At 37.0% G+C, this 18,750-nt stretch overlaps 1 protein-coding gene across 8 annotated transcripts in view; it reads left to right on the forward strand.

The window, feature by feature from the left end:
- LRCH1 (leucine rich repeats and calponin homology domain containing 1) overlaps positions 1-18,750 on the forward strand; it is a 140,328-nt gene that overhangs the window by 58,726 nt on the left and 62,852 nt on the right. For all 8 annotated transcript variants that reach the window (XR_012997557.1, XR_012997558.1, XR_012997576.1 and 5 more), the window contains exons 2-3: positions 9,700-9,844; positions 13,004-13,130. Coding sequence is in view for 4 of the 8 variants with exons in the window: in XM_076363766.1 (XP_076219881.1) it covers positions 9,700-9,844; positions 13,004-13,130 (272 nt within the window). In the remaining 4 variants the exon portion in view is untranslated. The remainder of the gene's footprint in view (positions 1-9,699; positions 9,845-13,003; positions 13,131-18,750) is intronic.

Consider the following 18,750-nt stretch of genomic DNA (forward strand, 5'->3'; position numbering starts at 1 on the left):
CTCCTAGTCCTGTGAGAAGCCTCTAATATACCTGGAAGTCCCCTTAAATAGCCCACAGTTTACCTGATCTCACAGCATTCCATGCTAATAATTAAAGTGTATCTGTGATGGCTGAAGCTAATCATGAGGACTTTTAGTATCAAGGTATACTTTTAGTTTTTGTTTCCAAAGAGGAGCCAGCAAAGGTCTTGCTTTCATATGGGTGGGTGTTGACTATCAAATTTTCTTTCATGTGCCAGTATGAACAGTTCAGGCAGATGACCGAAATATGGTTTGATACAGTAAAGATGTTCAGCTGGATAGTGTATGATATGAACACTTCAGTTTCTTTTCCTCCGATGCTCTCCATCAATCTACTACGAAGGCTGAAAATGATGAAGAACAGTTTTTAAAAGTTTTTAGAGTTGGGCAAACATTTCTTCTTACTGCTACTGTGTCTGAAAAAACACCTGAGATATTTAAGTCCTGCTGAGGCTGACTTGTACAATACTGGAATGATATAATCCATTGATCCTTCTTAGGGTTGGTTGTTTATTAAGGAGTGTGAAAATTAATGACTTGTATCCTCCTTCTTGTGCGGAAGGCGTGGGAGAAGGAGGAATGCTTCATGGCCCATGAACTGGGTTTCATACCACATGTTATTAAAGGTCATTCTGTTGATGAAAGGTATTTACTGTCTGATTATTGTTTCCATCTTGTGATACAGGTGTTTAGATACCTGTATTTGATTTACGTGGCAAGATTTTGGTACTGGGAGGGGGCTGAAGGGGCAGCTTTCTGTGAGAAGACACCAGAAGCTGCCCCCATGTCAGACAGAGCTAGTTCCAGCCGGCTCCAAGACGGACCTGCTGCTGGCCAAAGCTGAGCCCATCAGCGATGCTGGTCACACCTCCGTGATCATGTATTTAAGAAAAGGTAAAAAATGCTGCATGGCAACTGTGTGAGAAAGGAGTGAGAAAAATGTGAGAGAGAAAGCCCTGCGGATACCAGAGTCAGTGAAGAAGGAGGGGAGGGAGGTGCTCCAGGTGCCATAGCAGAGATTCCCTTGCAGCCTGTGGTGAAGACCATGGTGACACAGGTTGTCCGCCTGCAGCTCATGGAGGTCCACGGTGGAGCAGATATCCACCCTGCAACTTGTGGAGGACCCCATGCTGGAGCAGGAGGATGTGCTCTGAAGGAAGCTGCAGCCCATGGAGGGCCTGTGTCGGAGTAGGCTCCTTGCAGGAACTGCAGCCCCTGGAGAGGAGCCCATGCAGGAGCAGGTTTTCTGGCAGAACCTGTAGCCTTTGGGGACCCACGCTGGAGCATTCCATTCCTGGCGGACTGTACCCTGTGGAAAGGACCCACGCTGGAGCAGTTCTTGGAGGACTGCAGCCTGTGGGAAGGACCCATCTTGGAGAAGTTCGTGGAGGACTGTATCCCATGGGAGGGATCCATGCTGGAGCAGGGGAAGAGTGTAAGGAAGGAGTGGCAGAGATGAAGTGTTTATGGACTGACCACAACTCCCATTCCCCGTTCCCCTGTGCCGCTGGGGGAGGCGGGCGGGAGGAGGATGTAGGAGAGTCATGAGTGAAGTTGAGCCTGGGAAGAAGGAGGATGGGGGGAAGGTGGGTTTAGTTTTCTTTTTATTTCTCACTATCCTACTCTGTTATTAATTGGCAATAAATTAATTTCCCCAAGTTAAGTCTGTGTTGCCTGTGGCAGTAAGTGGTGGTCCTTACCTCGACCCATGAGCTTTTTCATTGTATTTTCTCCCCCTGTCCTGCTGAGGAGGGGGAGTGATAGAGTGGCTGGGTGGGCATTTGGTGGGCAGCCAAGGTCAACCCACCACAGTCCCAAATCTGTTCATTCCTACATAGAGAACTGCAGGAAGAATCGAGTCATTTTGCGGTATGTTTTTAGGGAGTCCCCTGTATTTCCACACCAGGTTCATCTTCAGTGTGTAAACAGAGCCTTCTCAGGAACCATTTTTTTTCCTGGCAATCTTAACCCCTAATAGATGTCCTAAAGAGGGAGAAATAGAAGATAAAGGAGAAATTTAAATGTTTTATTTTGCCACCTAAAGGCAGATGCAGTAACGAGGCAGATTTGCTGTATTAACCTTCTCTATTCTTCCAGGCTTGTGATACTGTTTTGAGCATGTTTCTTGCAGAGAAATTTCCTTTGTCTCCTTGGAATTGGAGCATGCCACAGAGCTAATCATGAGAATATGCCACGCTTTTGCTCCCTCTTTCCCTCACCCTTGTTTCACACAGAGGAGGCAGAAGACCCTGCAGTGACATTTGCTCAAAGTTTCGGTGGCTGGGAGAGGTAGCTTATACTGTTTGATTGCTTCAGGCCTAAAGAAACGTGGGATGAACGTTTCTTAACGCTTGCCATGGCTGTGCTTTATTGTGAGGTTACAGGGCACTGTGGAAAAACAAGCTATGCATTCCATAATGGCATGGCGGATGAAGTAGAATGGTAGGTGAGGGTCGTTGGGGTGGAATGAGTTTGTCAGCAGGGTCTTTGTCAAATGTGTCATCTTACTTTTATTGCTACTTTTGTCTGAAATAGGCCAAATGTTGTATTGCTGTAACTACAGAGAGCTCAAAGATACCTCAGATTCTTACATCGCCCAAAGGAAGGTTAGGGAAAAACACTTCAATGTGACTGTTTCAGAATAGGCTTTTTTTTTTGTAAGGGCTTGACCTCAGTAGATATCAGTTTATATATTTGTTTCCTGCAGTAATGGTTGCAAGTGAGTAGCCTCATCTGTCATATTTTGAAAACTGTGGTGGGCAATAGGTTCATAGGAGTGCCCGGGGGGGTTGTGAGGTGTGCCTTCCTAGTTCTGTCCTTTTCATATGCTGCGGGTGGTCTCTAAAAGAAGGAAACAGTTAAGAAACGCCGTTACAGGGTGTTGGCCAAGCCTGTGAGATCAGGACCCCCTCTAGTGGTGACACCTCTGCCAGACTTTACGAGATGCACTCTCCAAGTGTTGGTTTCTTTCAGTCGTGGATTTTTTTTCTCCCTCTAAACCCCCCATTTAGGTCCCCTCTGATAACCGTGGGGAATATGTATGATTACTATTACAGTTGTTACTTTGACAAGTAATAAATTGGGTTCATTCTGACCATCAGTGACACAGAAGAGACAGTGTTGTGTTATATATCGCTAGCGTTAGCTCTTTAGCTTGCCTAAGTATTATAATGCTATGTCAAGATGTGGAATAGGGAAGAATCGGAGAACTCACAATCACAGTGGTAAAGGAGAAACTTTGAAACTGTTAAATCATAGTAATGATAAGAAAAGTGGATACAAAAGTACATGTATGATCACTTTGAAATTTGCTACACCTGTAGTGTAATCTTAATTTGTCTGTGGCTTTGAGGTGGAGATTTTTAATGTTAATTCTTAAATTAACAATGGGAGACAGATGGAAAATATGCTGACAGTGCTCCAAAAAGTAGTGCTTAGCAAGTGTGTGAAACAGCAGAGTCACTTCATAATCTGTTCAAAATATTTTTCTTGCAACGTCTGTACATTTTTATGTCAAACTGCCTGGGATAGATTCACTTTCTACAAGTTTTGAGTCATCAATCATACATCTAGACTCAGGGGTGTTTATCAATGTCTAAATGTTACTGTTATATGTTACTGCATCAGTAATGATGACTTTCTTGGGAATCAGCATTGGAGCTACTTTTTTCTCAATCTGTTACAAGTTGTAGTTTCAGAATGAAAAACCTTGAGTCCATGCACTACTATGTTATATTTTTTTCTTATATGGAAGCAGAATTGTTTTTATTTTATTGGGCATTCTTTGTCTTCTGTTGCTTGTTCTTCTGCCAGCTTAATAGCTTAAATAGAAATGTCTGTTAGTGAAGAAATGGCATGTATTCTTTGTGGCATAATTGTCATGAACAAACCAGAATGCATTTAACGCCAGAGTCAGTGGAGGTTTTTGCTGCCTCTTTTTCGTTTGTGTAGCATCACTGTTGGTAGAAGTTGCTGACTACAGTAAAAGCTGGCTGTACATCCAGGACATTATTCAGTGATACTGGCAGAGAGGGCAAGTAGTTGAGACGAGGTATGCTGCTACACTAGATAATGACAAGTAGTAGGGCAGCATATAGCATTTTATAGTTGCATTACAGTGTTTTCATGGCTAATATATAGCATTTGTCTATGGGATGATGCCTTTTCCTACCATTTAGGGGGAAAAAATGGGTAAAGGCTAGAATGAAGTAATTGCTTCATTAGAGAGCATTAACTATTTGATAGGTGTAATTAAAGTGATAATAGATCACTTGCCTTCTTTGCCAAGGCAAGTATGGGTGGGATACAGTGTTGCTGAAGGTCTGAAGTGCACTTAAGTAGATATTTCAAAAGTTGTCTGAGATAGTGCCATCAGTTTGTGGCTTCAGTTATCAATGAAGATATAGCTAGCTAATATGGAAATACAGGCTTCCTAAAAGCCTAATAAAAATATGGGTAACTTACAGTATAAAAGGTAAAGCTCCATACAGTTGTGTCATGTCATATATAGACTTCTTTATGTATTTCCTAGCATTCTTATTTGCATAATTTTCCCATGAAATTAGGGTTGAATTTACTACTTTTTTAGGCTTTTACAGTGAATTGCTTGAATTCTTTGTCAAATCCAATTCAGACATCTCATTTGAATACCTTGAATGGTATCTTAGTACAAATGCAAATAGCTTCTTCAAAATAATTCCTGTCTTTTATTCAGTAAGTGCTGAAGAGTACAAAAATAGGAACTTGGTGGGCTGGAGTTAAGGCTGTTTGGGTGACTTTTTTACCTTGCAATTTCTTGATTTCAGAATTCCATATCAAATACAGATATTTGTTCTGTTTCAGAGAGAGAGAGATATATAAACATAAAAAAAAAATCCTGCTCAGTGGTGGATAGATGCTTACTTGTAATTCCAACTTTTGCCTATTGTAGATTTGTCTGTTAGAAGTATAAATTTATAGTGATTTTTTTTCTGTAATCTGAAAATTGTAAATCACTGCTTCTTAATAAACTGCTTTCATTAAAATTCTTGGCTAAGATTTGTGATGTAGTAGTGCATATGCATATTTATTTAATGAATTACTATTCTGACTTAAAGGCTTGAATTGTTTAGCTCTCCCGTGAATAGTCTGCAATTTTTATTTAATAATGTATTACTAACTGGAAGGTAGGAAAATTGGAGCACTTTGGTAACTTTACTGAAAGAAATGTAACTATATGACTTCTAGTATTATTCTGGTTATTTTGACAGTGCCATTTTGGTTTCTGCAGTGGCAGTGCATATATGTATAGTGGCAGTTGGTAATCTGCCTGTAAAGCATGAAGTCAGAAAGATCCTAGTTCAGTGGTGGTACTTCATTGTGGTAGACATATTCAGAGCCACAGGGATTGAAAGGTTTTGCCCGGAGGATGGGGTCTTATCACTGGTGTGATGGCAGCGTGGACCCTGACTGTGCAGTGTGCCAGTGACCAAACAAGGCTTGGAGTCTTCTGTTAAATGCTTATTTACCAGTCTGAACTTTTTGCTTTTTATTGTTCACTCCCAGCTAAGGAAGTGCTTATTTTGTGTAGTTCCTCTCTAGCTTCCAACATAGTAACATTTCTCCATACAAAAGCCATGTCATTGCGCCAGAATTGTGCTGACTCTTTTATAGATCAAGATTCCATCTAATATTTTTCTAAACTGGCTTGCTTATTTTTTTGTGTTCCATTACTTTATTTTGGAGTTTTAACAAACTTGTTCTTGGCAGGAAAAGATGAAGTGAAGCCAGATGTAGTTTGAAAATGTCTTGATGTCACAAATAATGAATGAATAGTGTATTTTATTTAAAACAAAAAGCTCACTCCAACGCATGGCTTCCCCCCCATATTTGTTTATATTTGTGTTGCCTGTTTCATAATGGAAGTTACAGGAAATAGTCGTCTCAGGTGAAACTTACCTATACTGTCTTGGCAACCATGAAATGTACTTCTGCCATCATAGATTCATTAATTTCTTAGATCTCCTTTGTGTTAGATAGTATAAGCAAATTAATCAAAATTACATTAACACCAGCAAATTCCATCCCTCTGTTCATTTCCATTTCTGTAGCAAAAGCTAGTCTGTACCAGAACTTCATTATTATTAATGAAGCGTTATTCTTGAAATGCATTAAGCGAGGGGGATATGTATCTTAGTGGTTTGGGAAGTGTAGAGTTAAAAAATTACAGTAAGAAAGTAAAGGTTTGCCAACTAATTATTTCTGTATTTTAAAAATATTTTCATAAGTTGTTTAAAATTTTGGTTTCTGCATTCTTCTTTTTTCCTAAATAATGAACCCAAGAAAGTCTCTGCAAAATATTTTTCAGGAAGTTTATGAATTGTAACAGAAACAAGATACATGTGTAACGTTTTCCTCAGTATGTTCAAAAGGTTCTGCAGTTTCTTTAAAGCTTTAAACCTTTGTATTTTGTTCTAGAACTTAAATATCAGAGTAAACCTGAAATACATAGACTAATTGTAAGATGCAGTAATTTGCAGCAAAAGTACCTTCGTATAAAGTAATATCAAAATAATTATGTAAATTTCAGGGGTTTCTGTACTTGTTTACATATGCTTTTAAGGTACAGCATAAAATTGTTATGCAGGCTGTTTTCCTTTTTATTTCTGAAGACGTGCTTTTCTGTATGGAATTTTCAGAGACATCTGAAAGCTGCTAGGCTTTCTTCACAGCTGCATCATGTTCAGAGGCTAACATTCATTCTAGGATTGAATAAAAAACAGGTCTTTTTAAAATTTTATTTTGCTTCCATTTGATCAGGGAAGTCTGTCTTTTGGCAAAAATTATTGCCACTAGTTAAAAAAATGTGACGAGCATTCTGTATGTCAGATTCTATGTCACTCAAAGACATTCAGATTTGGTGGTAATGATACCTCTTATCAGTAAATTATAGTAGCAAACTTCTACTTTTCCTATTAAGTTATGTTATGATGGTATTAAATAAAATGTACAGTTTTTATTCCTCTGCCTTATGCTGTGAATAGTTTTTTTCTTATTTAGAAAGCAACAACAGATACAAGTGTTGAAATGATCTTAAACTGTGATAACTAGACAATAACAAATAATTGACTTCCTTTGTTGTAAGTTAATTCTTGAATTCCTTTGTTGTGTACATAGTGTGTCCTATAACCCATGGTCCTGAGGATGACAGGAAGGAATTTGCCTGTTACGATCTGTGGGTTTTTTGTTTTGTCTTTCTTCAGATTAACAGAGTTAAAGCCCTTGAGAACAAAGGATAGTAATAAAATAAAAAATAAAAAAAACTAAAAAAGCATTTTACTGTCATAGTAACGTCTGTTATAGGAGCAGGGTCAATCTAGTTGCTGTTCCACTTTTTTGAGGTACTGGAATTTTTCAAGGGTAAGTCAAATGTTGTGGCAACAGTCCCTTTTATTCGATGTGAAGGTAAATGAGAATAGGCATGAAGATGGAGTTTAGGTGGTAGGCTGCAGTTTTAGTAGCTTGAGAAGAAGTAACATTTTTGTGTTCCCAGTTTCTGATCTGTGTATCACTTGAGAAGGATCAGATGAAGGATGAGATGTCACTCTCCATGTACCATCCAGTGCCATGCAGGTTGTCTTCAGCCTAGGCCTAAAGTTCAGTTCAGTCTTCTGCATCCTGCTGCTCCTTCCCCTTTAAAGGAGGAAATGAGCAGTATGTACGTGGCGATGTCACTGCAGAAAAGTGTGGTTTAAAAAAAGGGAAGGCTTTCTTTGCAATTGAATTGTAAAATATGAAGATCCCCTGCATGATTCAAAAAGTTATAGCATGGCAGTCCTCTGTTAATATCTGATAATAAACATAACTAGGAAGGCAGCAAGAGAGGGAACCAGTAGTAATTTTTTTGGAATGCCATGTTAGTAAGCAAATACTCTCATGATAAATAGAAAACAGTAGAGGATTAAAGCACTGAAACAGGAACATTGAAGAGCTTTCTCCCCCTTTGAAACAGTAATAACATTCACTCAAATAGGGAATGCTTTAGTTTGATGGCAGAAGTGAAGGAAAGGAGAAGCTGAGGTAATGCTGCATCTAACTACCGTCAAAGCCTGGTGAGAGAAAGCAGAGCAGTTCAAGTACTGCTGTTGTGTAGTAACATAGAAGTGAATAATTTTGGTTGAGGTGCTCAATTCAACTATACTGGCATTTGGGTCAGCAGACTGGCTCTCAGTTACTGCACTCAGGCCATTGCTGTTGTCTTGGTAGAGGATGGAATAATGAAACCAACTTTTTGTCGGAAGCAATGAAGTGAAGCAAAGTTGAATCTGACAAGGGGAATAGAGTGTACTGAATTTCAGCTCACATTGCAGGGGACAGGTACAAAAATAAAAATGATAAAACCTTCCTACTGACAATAGTTTTGAACTCAAGCTGTGCCTCTGCGCAGCAAACTGATGAGTCTGGAACTGCAAGGGAAGTTAAAAAGATCTTCAGGCTTCTGCCTGTTTGTTCACAAAAGCAAAAAAATTGCTTTATGGCCCTAAAGAGAGGATTCAGCTCATCGGCGCTCTGGAAATGTATCTACTATACTTTGGCTGCTTTTCCTTTTATGTAGTTTAAGAAAGTAAGCTTTGAAATAAGCTTTGAAGGATCAGGGAGGAGGCTTAAAATAGCAGCAGTGAAGAAGCGAGGAGATAATCAAGTTCCATTTTTTTCTTTTCATACCTCTCACTCTTTGCCCAGGTACATTCCTGTTCCTTCCACTTAAAACAGGTGACTGTTCTTCAGATCAGGTTATCCATCTGGTGGTATGGGTAGGTGGCATTTGTGCGGTTTCTGATGATGAGATGTTTGTTCTGCAACACTGTTTAAACATTTCTTTGAACCCAATTAATGCTGTTGAATGCTGGCATGCTTTATTACTTTATGATTTGAGCTCACATTAGTATTATGATACCTCATTTTTCATACAGTGGTAGTTAAGGAACAAAGCTCAGTAACATTTCTTCCTACTGATTTTCCTTTGTGTTTGTGTGCTTAAAATGAGAAATAAAGGATGACCAACTGGTTAAAAATCAAAAGCTTTTGTTCTGCGGGTACAAGCACTCACTTGAGGGATTTGGAATCCGTCATTGTTATCTTGTATGTACTTACACCGTATATCAAATCCATTCCTGAAGGTCTTCAGCACTTATTATAGGTAACATTCTTATTATAATTGATTGAGATCTAGAAAATACAGGTCAGTTTGAAGTGTTACCCGAATAACTTTTTTAAGATTTTTTTTTAAAAGAAATTAAAGCTATAATCCTTGTTGTTTGTTTTCTCTGAACACTATCATTATTTGCAGATGTCTAGCTGTGTATCAGCTAGATCTCTGGGTATATTATATGAGCTTTGGAATCTATACTTGGTTCTGTTTGCAAGTATTTCCTCAGCATATTGAGTCCTGCAAATAATTACTTTTTATTAGACTGAATAAATTTTAATTGAATGTTTGCTCTTTTATACGCAGTCTGTTCCATTTCAAGATTGTAAAGGTCAGCACTAGTTGTATTTTGCATAATAAAAACATTGGCTTAATTCGTTGTCTCACTGTAGGATTACATTTAATAATTTATTTTAATAAAGAAGCATAGCTTTTCAAAGTGTATCTTTCTGATGGTTCAAAAAATGTACCTTCTCTTTTTTTCTTCTCAGATTTATCCAAGAATAGATTAACTGAGGTTCCTACGGAGCTGTGCCATTTTGTGTCACTGGAAACACTAAATCTATACCACAATTGTATAAAAATTATACCAGAAGCCATAGTGAACTTGCAAATGCTAACTTACTTAAATTTGAGGTAAGTTTAACTTTGCCACATTTTCTGTTTATTTGCAAATGTGTAAAGCTTTTTCTTGTCTGCACTTTATGTGTTTCTGGAACAACAGACTACATTTTTCATTTTATTGGAAACGGTAGTGCAAAAACTCATTGCCTGTAGGTACAGCTCTGTATGAAGGCATTGTAAAGGCCAAAATGTAAAACTAATTAAGGAAAGACCTTTCTTTCGTTTATTCTTCTAGCAAATTCAGAATGCTAATCACATCAGCACAGTTGGTTTCTTTTAATTCCCTTCTGATGATAAATTTTGTGAAGCTTGACATGCTTTTTGTAGTTAAAAAGATGGAGGGACAGAGACAGAGGATTAATGTCTTTTCATGGGGAATGGAGAGGGAAAAGTGGTGATACTTTATCACTAGTATCCTCTTATTATGCAAGAAGTATAGTTACTGCCTTTTTAGGAGGAAGGGGCAAAGAATTAGTCACCTTTGTGTCTTTTTCATGAAAAGTGTGCGTGAATACTAATCGGTATAGAGAATTGCTACTGGTTAAAGTGCAGGTGAATGCACATTTACTTTTGAGAGAGGGAATGTCAGCACTTTTTCAGTTGGGGCAAGATGTGGAGGTTTATTTGTGGTTGAGTATGTAAAAACTGTAACAGTGAAGATGTAATAATCTGTTCTTTGTGAGAATGAGGTTTGGGCAGGGGGCAAAGTGGCTCTTGGGCCTTTAAATTCAAGGTATAAAGGCTTGGTTATCAGTTTTGTAAACACTGAGGATGTTTCTCAGGCCTTGCTGTATTGTTACTGTACTGCAGTTTTGGCCACTGTGGAACACTAATTTTGGCTCTAAAAATTGAAACAGAATAATGTGTCCTGATATCTGCACACATGGAAAGAATAGGACTTGAAATTTTGAAATAGTGTTTGTTAGATATACATAAAGAAATTAAGACTGGATGAAATTATTAAGTTTAAATAAAACATCTTAGTAAATTTAGGAATTGGAATGAACTCAATTAGAATGCGATGTAGTGAACTAGTGAATTAGAACACAATGCAGTGATGGAATTTGTGCGAATCATGACAAACCCAGAATAGTTACAGAGTTAATATCACATCACAGTAAATTAAACAATCAAAACAAACAGAAATTTTTCAAGCTTTACTAAGTGATGTCATTTCCCTCAGTTTAAAATCTCCTCTTCACTTGGATGTGCTCTTCCCCCGTGTTAGTTGAACACAGTAAGCAGTCTGTAGAAGAAGGAAAGATATCCTTGACTTGCTAACCGTGTTGCTTCTTGGCAAGAAAAATATTATAGATTTAAAATGAATATTTTTCTGCCTGTTACCAGCAGAGCCCATATGTTAAATAGAATTAGAAAGTGATGCCAAGAGATATACATAGTCTTTGGGCCTTGGTGGATACGGTTCATGTTTTATTTAAAGAAATTCCTTTTAAACTAATGATGATTTATTACTCACTTGCCCTGGTTATGTGCTGTTCCTTATCTCTTAGTGGGTTGCTTCTGAGTTCTATAGAACTTAAAAATTATTTTTACTTAAATTTTTTTTTTTGGTGTCTGATCTGCTGCATAGTGTAACTTTTTTAGATTCTAGGCTTTCTCCATTTGAGTTCTTTAGAACTTAAAAGATTATTTCTACTTATTTTTTAGAATAAGTTATGCCTTGGTCTTCTGTAAAGACACTAGAATTGAGAATCCTGACTCCACAATAAGCATTGATTCTTTTTTTCAACTACTGCTGGTTAGTAGTTGGATTTCTCATTTTTAATATCCTTGGGTTTGTTATTTGATACCTGTCTGTCTCCCAGCCTGTGTAACAGAGATATGATAGTTCGCTTTGTAAAACATTTTGAGACTGTTGTGTGGAGCATGAATATATGTTTTTATATACAGTTTTGTAGCAGACCACTGGATTGGCAGTTGAAGAAGAAATGTTTTGAGACTTGTGGAATTTTGATTTTTGTTTCCTTTTGTTTCAATTCAATGTTGCAACTTTTACTGAAATTACACAGGACAATTTTTGCCATCTGTTTTCAGAGTTCAGTCATGCAAATTTGTTCTCTGGAGCCTTAACAGTCATGCTGACGCTAACTAAAATGGTTCTTACTGGGGTACCACTTTAAGTTAATGTTCATTGTTTTCCTACAGGTTAACACCCATAAAAAAGAAAAAGTTATATTTCAAGAAAACCTTCAAATATTCTAGGAAAGACAGTAGTTAATATGTTATTCTGCTTAGCTTAAAGTTTCTTCTGGGAATTGGTCCACAAATCACAAGAAATAAATATTTGTAATCATCTGGAGATCACAAAGGGTCATGGCATTTGTCATCTTTTAAGTTCTAGCTTCTTGAGTAATTGTTACTAGAATGAGAACCTAAATCTTTTGAAAGTTTTCCACCAAATTTTGCCTTTCCTTGCAACTCTTCTTCATGAAAGTCTTCTGCTCACTCCCACCTCCACCCCGCCGCCGCCCGCCCCCCCCCCCCCCCCCCAATATGGTATGAAGAATAAAATGGCACATGTCAGTGACTTAAAAAAGTTTTATCAATTTTAGGAAAAAGTAAGACAGAGATTAAATGGCTCAATATGAGTCTTGGAAAGAAATGAACCATTGATGGTCACAGAATTTTTTGCTATATTTACCTGGATTAGTATCATAGAATCATAGAACAACAAGTACCAAGTAATCTCCAACTATAAGTGTGCTTTACAGTAATTGAGAAAACAACTGTTTTATCTGTAATTTATTTATTTGTCTTTCAGTTGGAACAAAAGACATCTACTATACTGCCACATAAAACCATAGGAATGTTTAAATACTTGCAAAATACTGTCTCGGTTGACTTTCTTGTATTCATTAGGAAGGGAAACAGCTGTTCTAGGTGACAACCAGACTTGTTACAATATTATTAAACTGATATAATGCATTTTTTCCAGAGTGGTAATATTCCACAATACTGTTTAGTCAATAATGCAGATATTTTTGATGTGCAAGTGTTTTCTTAATGATTGCCATTCAAAAATTTAAATTTTATCTGCATAAAATCTGACCCATCAAAATGAAGGAATTTTACAACTCTCAGACTTTATGTGAGTATACAGTAGAACGTCACTGGTGTTTTTAATGGTTGTTTTTTTTTGTTTTGTTGCAGTCGAAATCAGCTTTCTTCTTTGCCAGCTTGCCTGTGTGGTCTTCCTCTAAAAGTCTTAATTGCAAGTAACAATAAGCTAGGTTCCCTTCCAGAAGAGATAGGTCAGCTAAAACAGTTAATGGAACTGGTATGTTACTGATATTTTTTTTATTTTTTATTTTGACTTCGTTTGTATTTAACTAGAAACAGTAAAAGTCACTTTGCAAGTATATTTGAACAAATGCCTAATACTATAATGCAGGTTAAAAAATTAACTTTTGAACTTCTCAAGTGTGTTGGGGAGTAACACAATAGTAGTTTTCTTTATGTTCTTCAGGACCCTTCTAAACAATATCACTGCCCTTGGTTCATTCAAAACTCAGCTTTTAAGTTCATCATCTTTACCAGTTTTACTCATTGCCTGCACTGGTTCTCTGTTTTGCTGTCTCAAGTCCCTAGTTCTGGCATCAGGCTCTGCAAAGCTGTATCCCCTGCTGTAGCACCCTCCCCTTCTGCTTCCTTTCTCTCTGTTATTACTATCTGCTTACCACATTGCATTCCACCAGTGATATTGGTCTTCTCAGTCTATTTTAATTTTATTTCACTATTTTTGTCATGCAACCTTCCTTTCCTGCAACACCCATCTAAACAGATTTACAAAATGATTATATTTCTCTTTTTTCCAAAGCTGTCCACACGACTACTGTTTCTGCAAGCAGTACATCATCTATAATATATTGTCTAATAAATGAGAATCTGAAAATGCAAAAAATTATTTGGTACCTTAACTTAAAATTAATTTAATTGCACATTTTTTTTTGAAGTTTGTATGTGGAAAATGTATGTAAGAGAATGCTTCCCTTTCTCTCCCTTTATCTTCCTCTTTTGTGTATTGTAGAGACTCTGAATTCTCTGTGGCATATGCGTTATGTCTTCTGGTTATTTCTGTTCACCTTGACCTCTTAAGATACAAATTGACAAATAAACTACATTTTGACACTGCTAATTTATGCATAGTAAAACAATGATATTTGAACTTTTTTCCAATTGCTGATATCTCCATTGACTGCATTTATCTTGCACATCTTTTCGGTATCTGAAAATGCCTGCTTATATTATTATTTTTATAACAGTAGTTTCTCTACTAAATTATGTTACAGAAATTGAGCTGACCTTGCTTTAGGCCCCAGTCCTGCTACTGGTTTTTCATTTGTGGAGTGAAGTGGCAACTGTAGGGCTTTTTTTCTTCTAGTATTCTTTTTGTACAGCATCCTGTGGTATCAGGCTTTTATTTATTACAACTGATCTGGCTGTTGGTGAGGATTGGGGGGTAGTTACCTCTTCCTTTCTGGGTTATACCTGAGCTAAAGACTATCAAGTTTGTTTTTTGTTTGGTGAGCATTATTAATTCATCTTATTATAATAGTTTATTTTTTTTGTGTGTGTGATGGGTTTAATTAGATTACTGAAATGGTTTTGATTTAATTAACCTTCCAAAAAGTGTGTTAGGCTATAGCATTGTTTCTGTTGTGCTTACAGTAGATCTAATAAAAGATTATGATTCCAGTTTTAGATATAATTCAAGTTGAACAGTATTAAGCACATTTTAATTTAGGGGATAGGATGACTGAATAGATAATAAACAAAGATTAGAACCTGTTAGCTCTTGATTGCTTCTAGTTTAAATGTAGCCTAGCTTAGTGGTGGGGGGCTCATGTGAAATAATTGAAAGACTTGGCCTGATTCTGTCTGCTCAAAATTACCCATTTTATTTGTATTAACTGAGGTCTGTGGTAATATTTTCAGTAAAGAGCTGCTGAAATGCTTTCATATCTAATTTCCCCTCCAATTTCAAGTTTGAACCTTCGCAGTAAGGTGAACTAGCATTGCTGATGCTGGAAGTGTTTCATTTGTGAGTAGGAGTTTGTATTTAGCTTAATAGTAGCCCTTATCCTTATTTTAGACTTTTGAAAAGTTAAAAACTAAAAGCTTGAAAATCAGTGTAGATTATGCTCAAAGGAGATAGGGTTTGTCTGGGTTTTTTTAAACAAATCATATGTTTAAATTAACTTCTGGAATACTGGATTTTCATATTGCTTTCCAGTTACAGTATAATTTCAGTGTTACTCTTTGTCATGAAGAACACAACAATTCCTGCTCTAAAAATATTTTAAATTAGAGGCTATAGCAACATGTCACTTCGGTAGCCTAGAAGAATTACGGAAGCTGAAGAAGGTCTGATGCTAGTTCATTGTGATTAGAAGGTGCAAGGGGGGAATAAATAACAAGTTTTTTGTTAAACTGGGCATGCTTCTGTTCAGACGACCTGATTACTTAGTTTGATGCCACCATAAGTGTTTGATACATTTCCAGTGAAATGAGTTGCATTATTTAGCTGTAAATGACTAAACCGTGATGTATTGGGAGAAGCAAATAGTGGTAGGATTGAGAGCCAGTATCTGTATTGGCATATATAATATAAAACAGTTTAGATAATAAGGTGATCATTGTTCTAAAACAAGTAAAAAAAAAAAAAAAAAAAGATTAAGTCATGCTGCAGTTGTTGCACAAAACATTCAGCTGTGTGAGAGCAATGCCAGCCTGAACAGTGTGCGGCCTTCAAGCGACACCACCACCCAGCCCTCTGGCAGCGCATGCTGTTGTTTTGGGACATACGCAGTGCTGGTGCTCAGCTGGGCCAGGGAATCGGTCCTGAGAAGTGACAGATGCCACCTGACTGCATTCAGTTCTTGTATTACTAGGACTTTGCCAAGCACCTCAGGTTTTCAGAGTGCTTTATGGCTTTTCACAGGCTGCATGCAGTAAAATCTGTGTGTACATAGCAAATCGATGTTTTCTTTTTTTTTTTGTTTGTTTGTTACCTAACTTTTTGAAACAAATTTTACCTCTGTAGTCGCTCTTGAATGATACAAGCATAGTTTGCTGCAAATTAGGTCACATCGTTCCAACTAACTACTTTCTTCCCTCTCTGCTCCAAAGTTGGGTAGGCGATTCTTTTTCTATTACATGTATATATTTACATAAATTTCATACTTGTGGCATAGAATGGCTTAGATATTACATGCAGTAAATTTTCAGGTATTCTTTTAAATTTTAGGGTTCTGGGTTATATTGATCTGACAGCTATCTTACAAGCATCAAAACAACATAAATTATTCTACCTGCAGAATATATTAAAAGTATTTGCAAAATTTGGTTGGGAAACTTACTTTTATTTGCAGCTGCATAACTCGATCATACCTCTACTGTCAACCAGGAGGATGAGTGCAAAACTGCTGTGAAGACAATCTGAACTTTACTTTCCATCAAAGAAAAGTAATTGGGCAGAGCTGACTCATTAATTGCACCCAAAACTATCAGATGTACAGTAAAATTCTGTTCTCCATCCTATCAGGTAGTATTGCACTTCTGCCTTCTTCAGGGAACAGCCTTCTCCATCTCTGGGACGCTCCTGTCTCATGTTGGAAGCCTTTAAATCTCAGCTGGGATTTAGGTCCTTCACCTCATTCATCTAATCTGGGCCAGCAGCCTGACTAAGTGGGACCTGCTGCCTTCTGTTTTCTAAAAGGATCCATGTGCTCATGCACCGTGTAACTTCTCTTTACCATTCAGTATGGCTTTGTATGTCGCAAGCTCTGACAGAATCCACGTGCTTTTTAGGAATAACAGCTCAGTCAGGAGTCTCAAGTTTTAAAATGGATGTAAGGAGGAAGTTTACCTCAGTTTGGATGGTTTGGATAAACTCCTGTGTGTCAATAAATATGTTAATATAGAGCCACAGTACTATATTTGTTTTTATGTTTATATTATGCTGAATTTTATTGGTTTAAGACCATTTAAACTTCACCATAAGCAAACGAAAAATATTGATAGTTTTTGTTTGTTTTCACGCCATTGAGCTTCATGCCACAGAAATGGATGTTAAATTTAAATACGCCTTACATTAATCTTGAGAAACTGTGTCTGTGTTGTCATGGCAGGTTGAAATAGAATTAATGCAAGAAGTCTGACCTTCAGCAAACACTAACCCCTGGAACTTGAGTAGGTATTTGGACTTCACTTCAGATGTCCATGAAGTGAAGTTCCAAACTGCTGGTTATCTAGTTCTTTTAAAAAATTATTAGCCTGAAAATCATAGTCATTTGACTTTGATAGTATTGCTTCCATTACTGCCAAAGTAATGGGAAAGATAAACACTGTCTCTGTCACATACACACTCATGAATTCTAATAATAGTCAAGACCATAAGTATAACTAGAAATAATGTTATAGGTCTTTGTTTTCCACAGCTATTCAAACAAAGTAATGAAAAAATGTTGGATTGCAGTGTTTGGTAGGATAAAGGATACTACTGTCTCTAGAGATCTTGTGAATGCTGACATGCTGTCACAACAGATCAGTCTTATTGAGGATGTTTTGAAAGGTTATAAGTGGACTTTGTTTTTGAGGCTACACACTGCCAACCTTTCCTCCCCACCCCCCCACTTCCTTTAAAATTCTCTTGTCTCTTTCCCTGACTTGTTCTGATGTGTGTGCGTAAGTACACTTGGTCTAGAGTTTCTCTGCCACAAGGTGACTTTAAATTTAAATTCCGTGCTCTAAAAATTGAGTATCTAATTATGAAGTTGTTTAAAGTCTGTAAATTAAAAATAGGACAGTAAAGCTTTAAAAATAAATTATCTAGGAACAGTGCAATTAACCATACTTTGTGGCAACTTGGGCAAAAGATGCACTCATTAACCGGGATTTTTAATTTCCTTGTCTAAAAGCTAAAATAATTTCCTGACTGTGTTTTGACAAGGGAAGGATGCTTTGGCAGCAGTGAGATTCCGTTAGAAGAAGAAACTTGTCTGATACAGCGAGCAGCATTGCCAGATCACATTTTGCTTTTACTATCATTTTTTGTTAACTAGTTTTTAGGCTTGAAGATAGAGAGTTAATGTAACACTTTTGACTAGTATTAAAGCAACTATCTTCAAAAAGATGACTTGGAAATCTGACTGACTTTTAGAAATTTTGTAGTCTGGAAGCTCCCAGGTACTGTATAAATCCATTTGAAACAATCAAGAGAGTAGGAGTGAACATCCTAAAAGTATTCCGTTGGCTATTCAGGAAAAGTTGGCATTACCCCACTTAGCTCTCATACTGTGACATACTGTTTCCTTTTTTTTACGTAGAAATGGAAGCATAATCGGGACATTACATCCCAGACAACCTGTAAATTTGAGTAAGTGGAGGTTTCAATGTCCCTTTGACTTCCCATTGAGTATAGACAGTTTGGCAGTAAAAACGATAGCTAGTATCTGAAAACTATCTCATTTTAGACTGACTTAATGCTAGAAGTTGATCTTTAGTACACATTGGTTAAAGTATAATATTTATTACAGTAATACTACTGTATATAAACTTGTTGCTTGAAGTTATGCTCAGTATAGCCAGACCCTAGACTTTCAACTCAATTTTATAGCAGTTACTCCTTTAGGAATGCTGAAATGAGAATGGGTTTCAATTTCATCCAGAGTATTAAACCAGTTGTATTTAGTCATCAAAAGCAGACCTACTTAGAACATGTCTAGGCAGTTAAGAAGTACCTATTACAATAATATGTTGAATATCTGTATAATACTAAACTAGACCTGTCCTATTTTATTATGGCCTACTATGTGATGTGATAATCAAATATATGCCTTTCCTGAGCATCATTACAGAATGCTATTGCCGTTTTCTCTCTCCTTTTTTTTTTTTTT

The sequence above is a fragment of the Aptenodytes patagonicus genome, chromosome 1, assembly GCF_965638725.1.
Source record: "Aptenodytes patagonicus chromosome 1, bAptPat1.pri.cur, whole genome shotgun sequence".
In the NCBI taxonomy this organism is placed as follows: domain Eukaryota; kingdom Metazoa; phylum Chordata; class Aves; order Sphenisciformes; family Spheniscidae; genus Aptenodytes; species Aptenodytes patagonicus.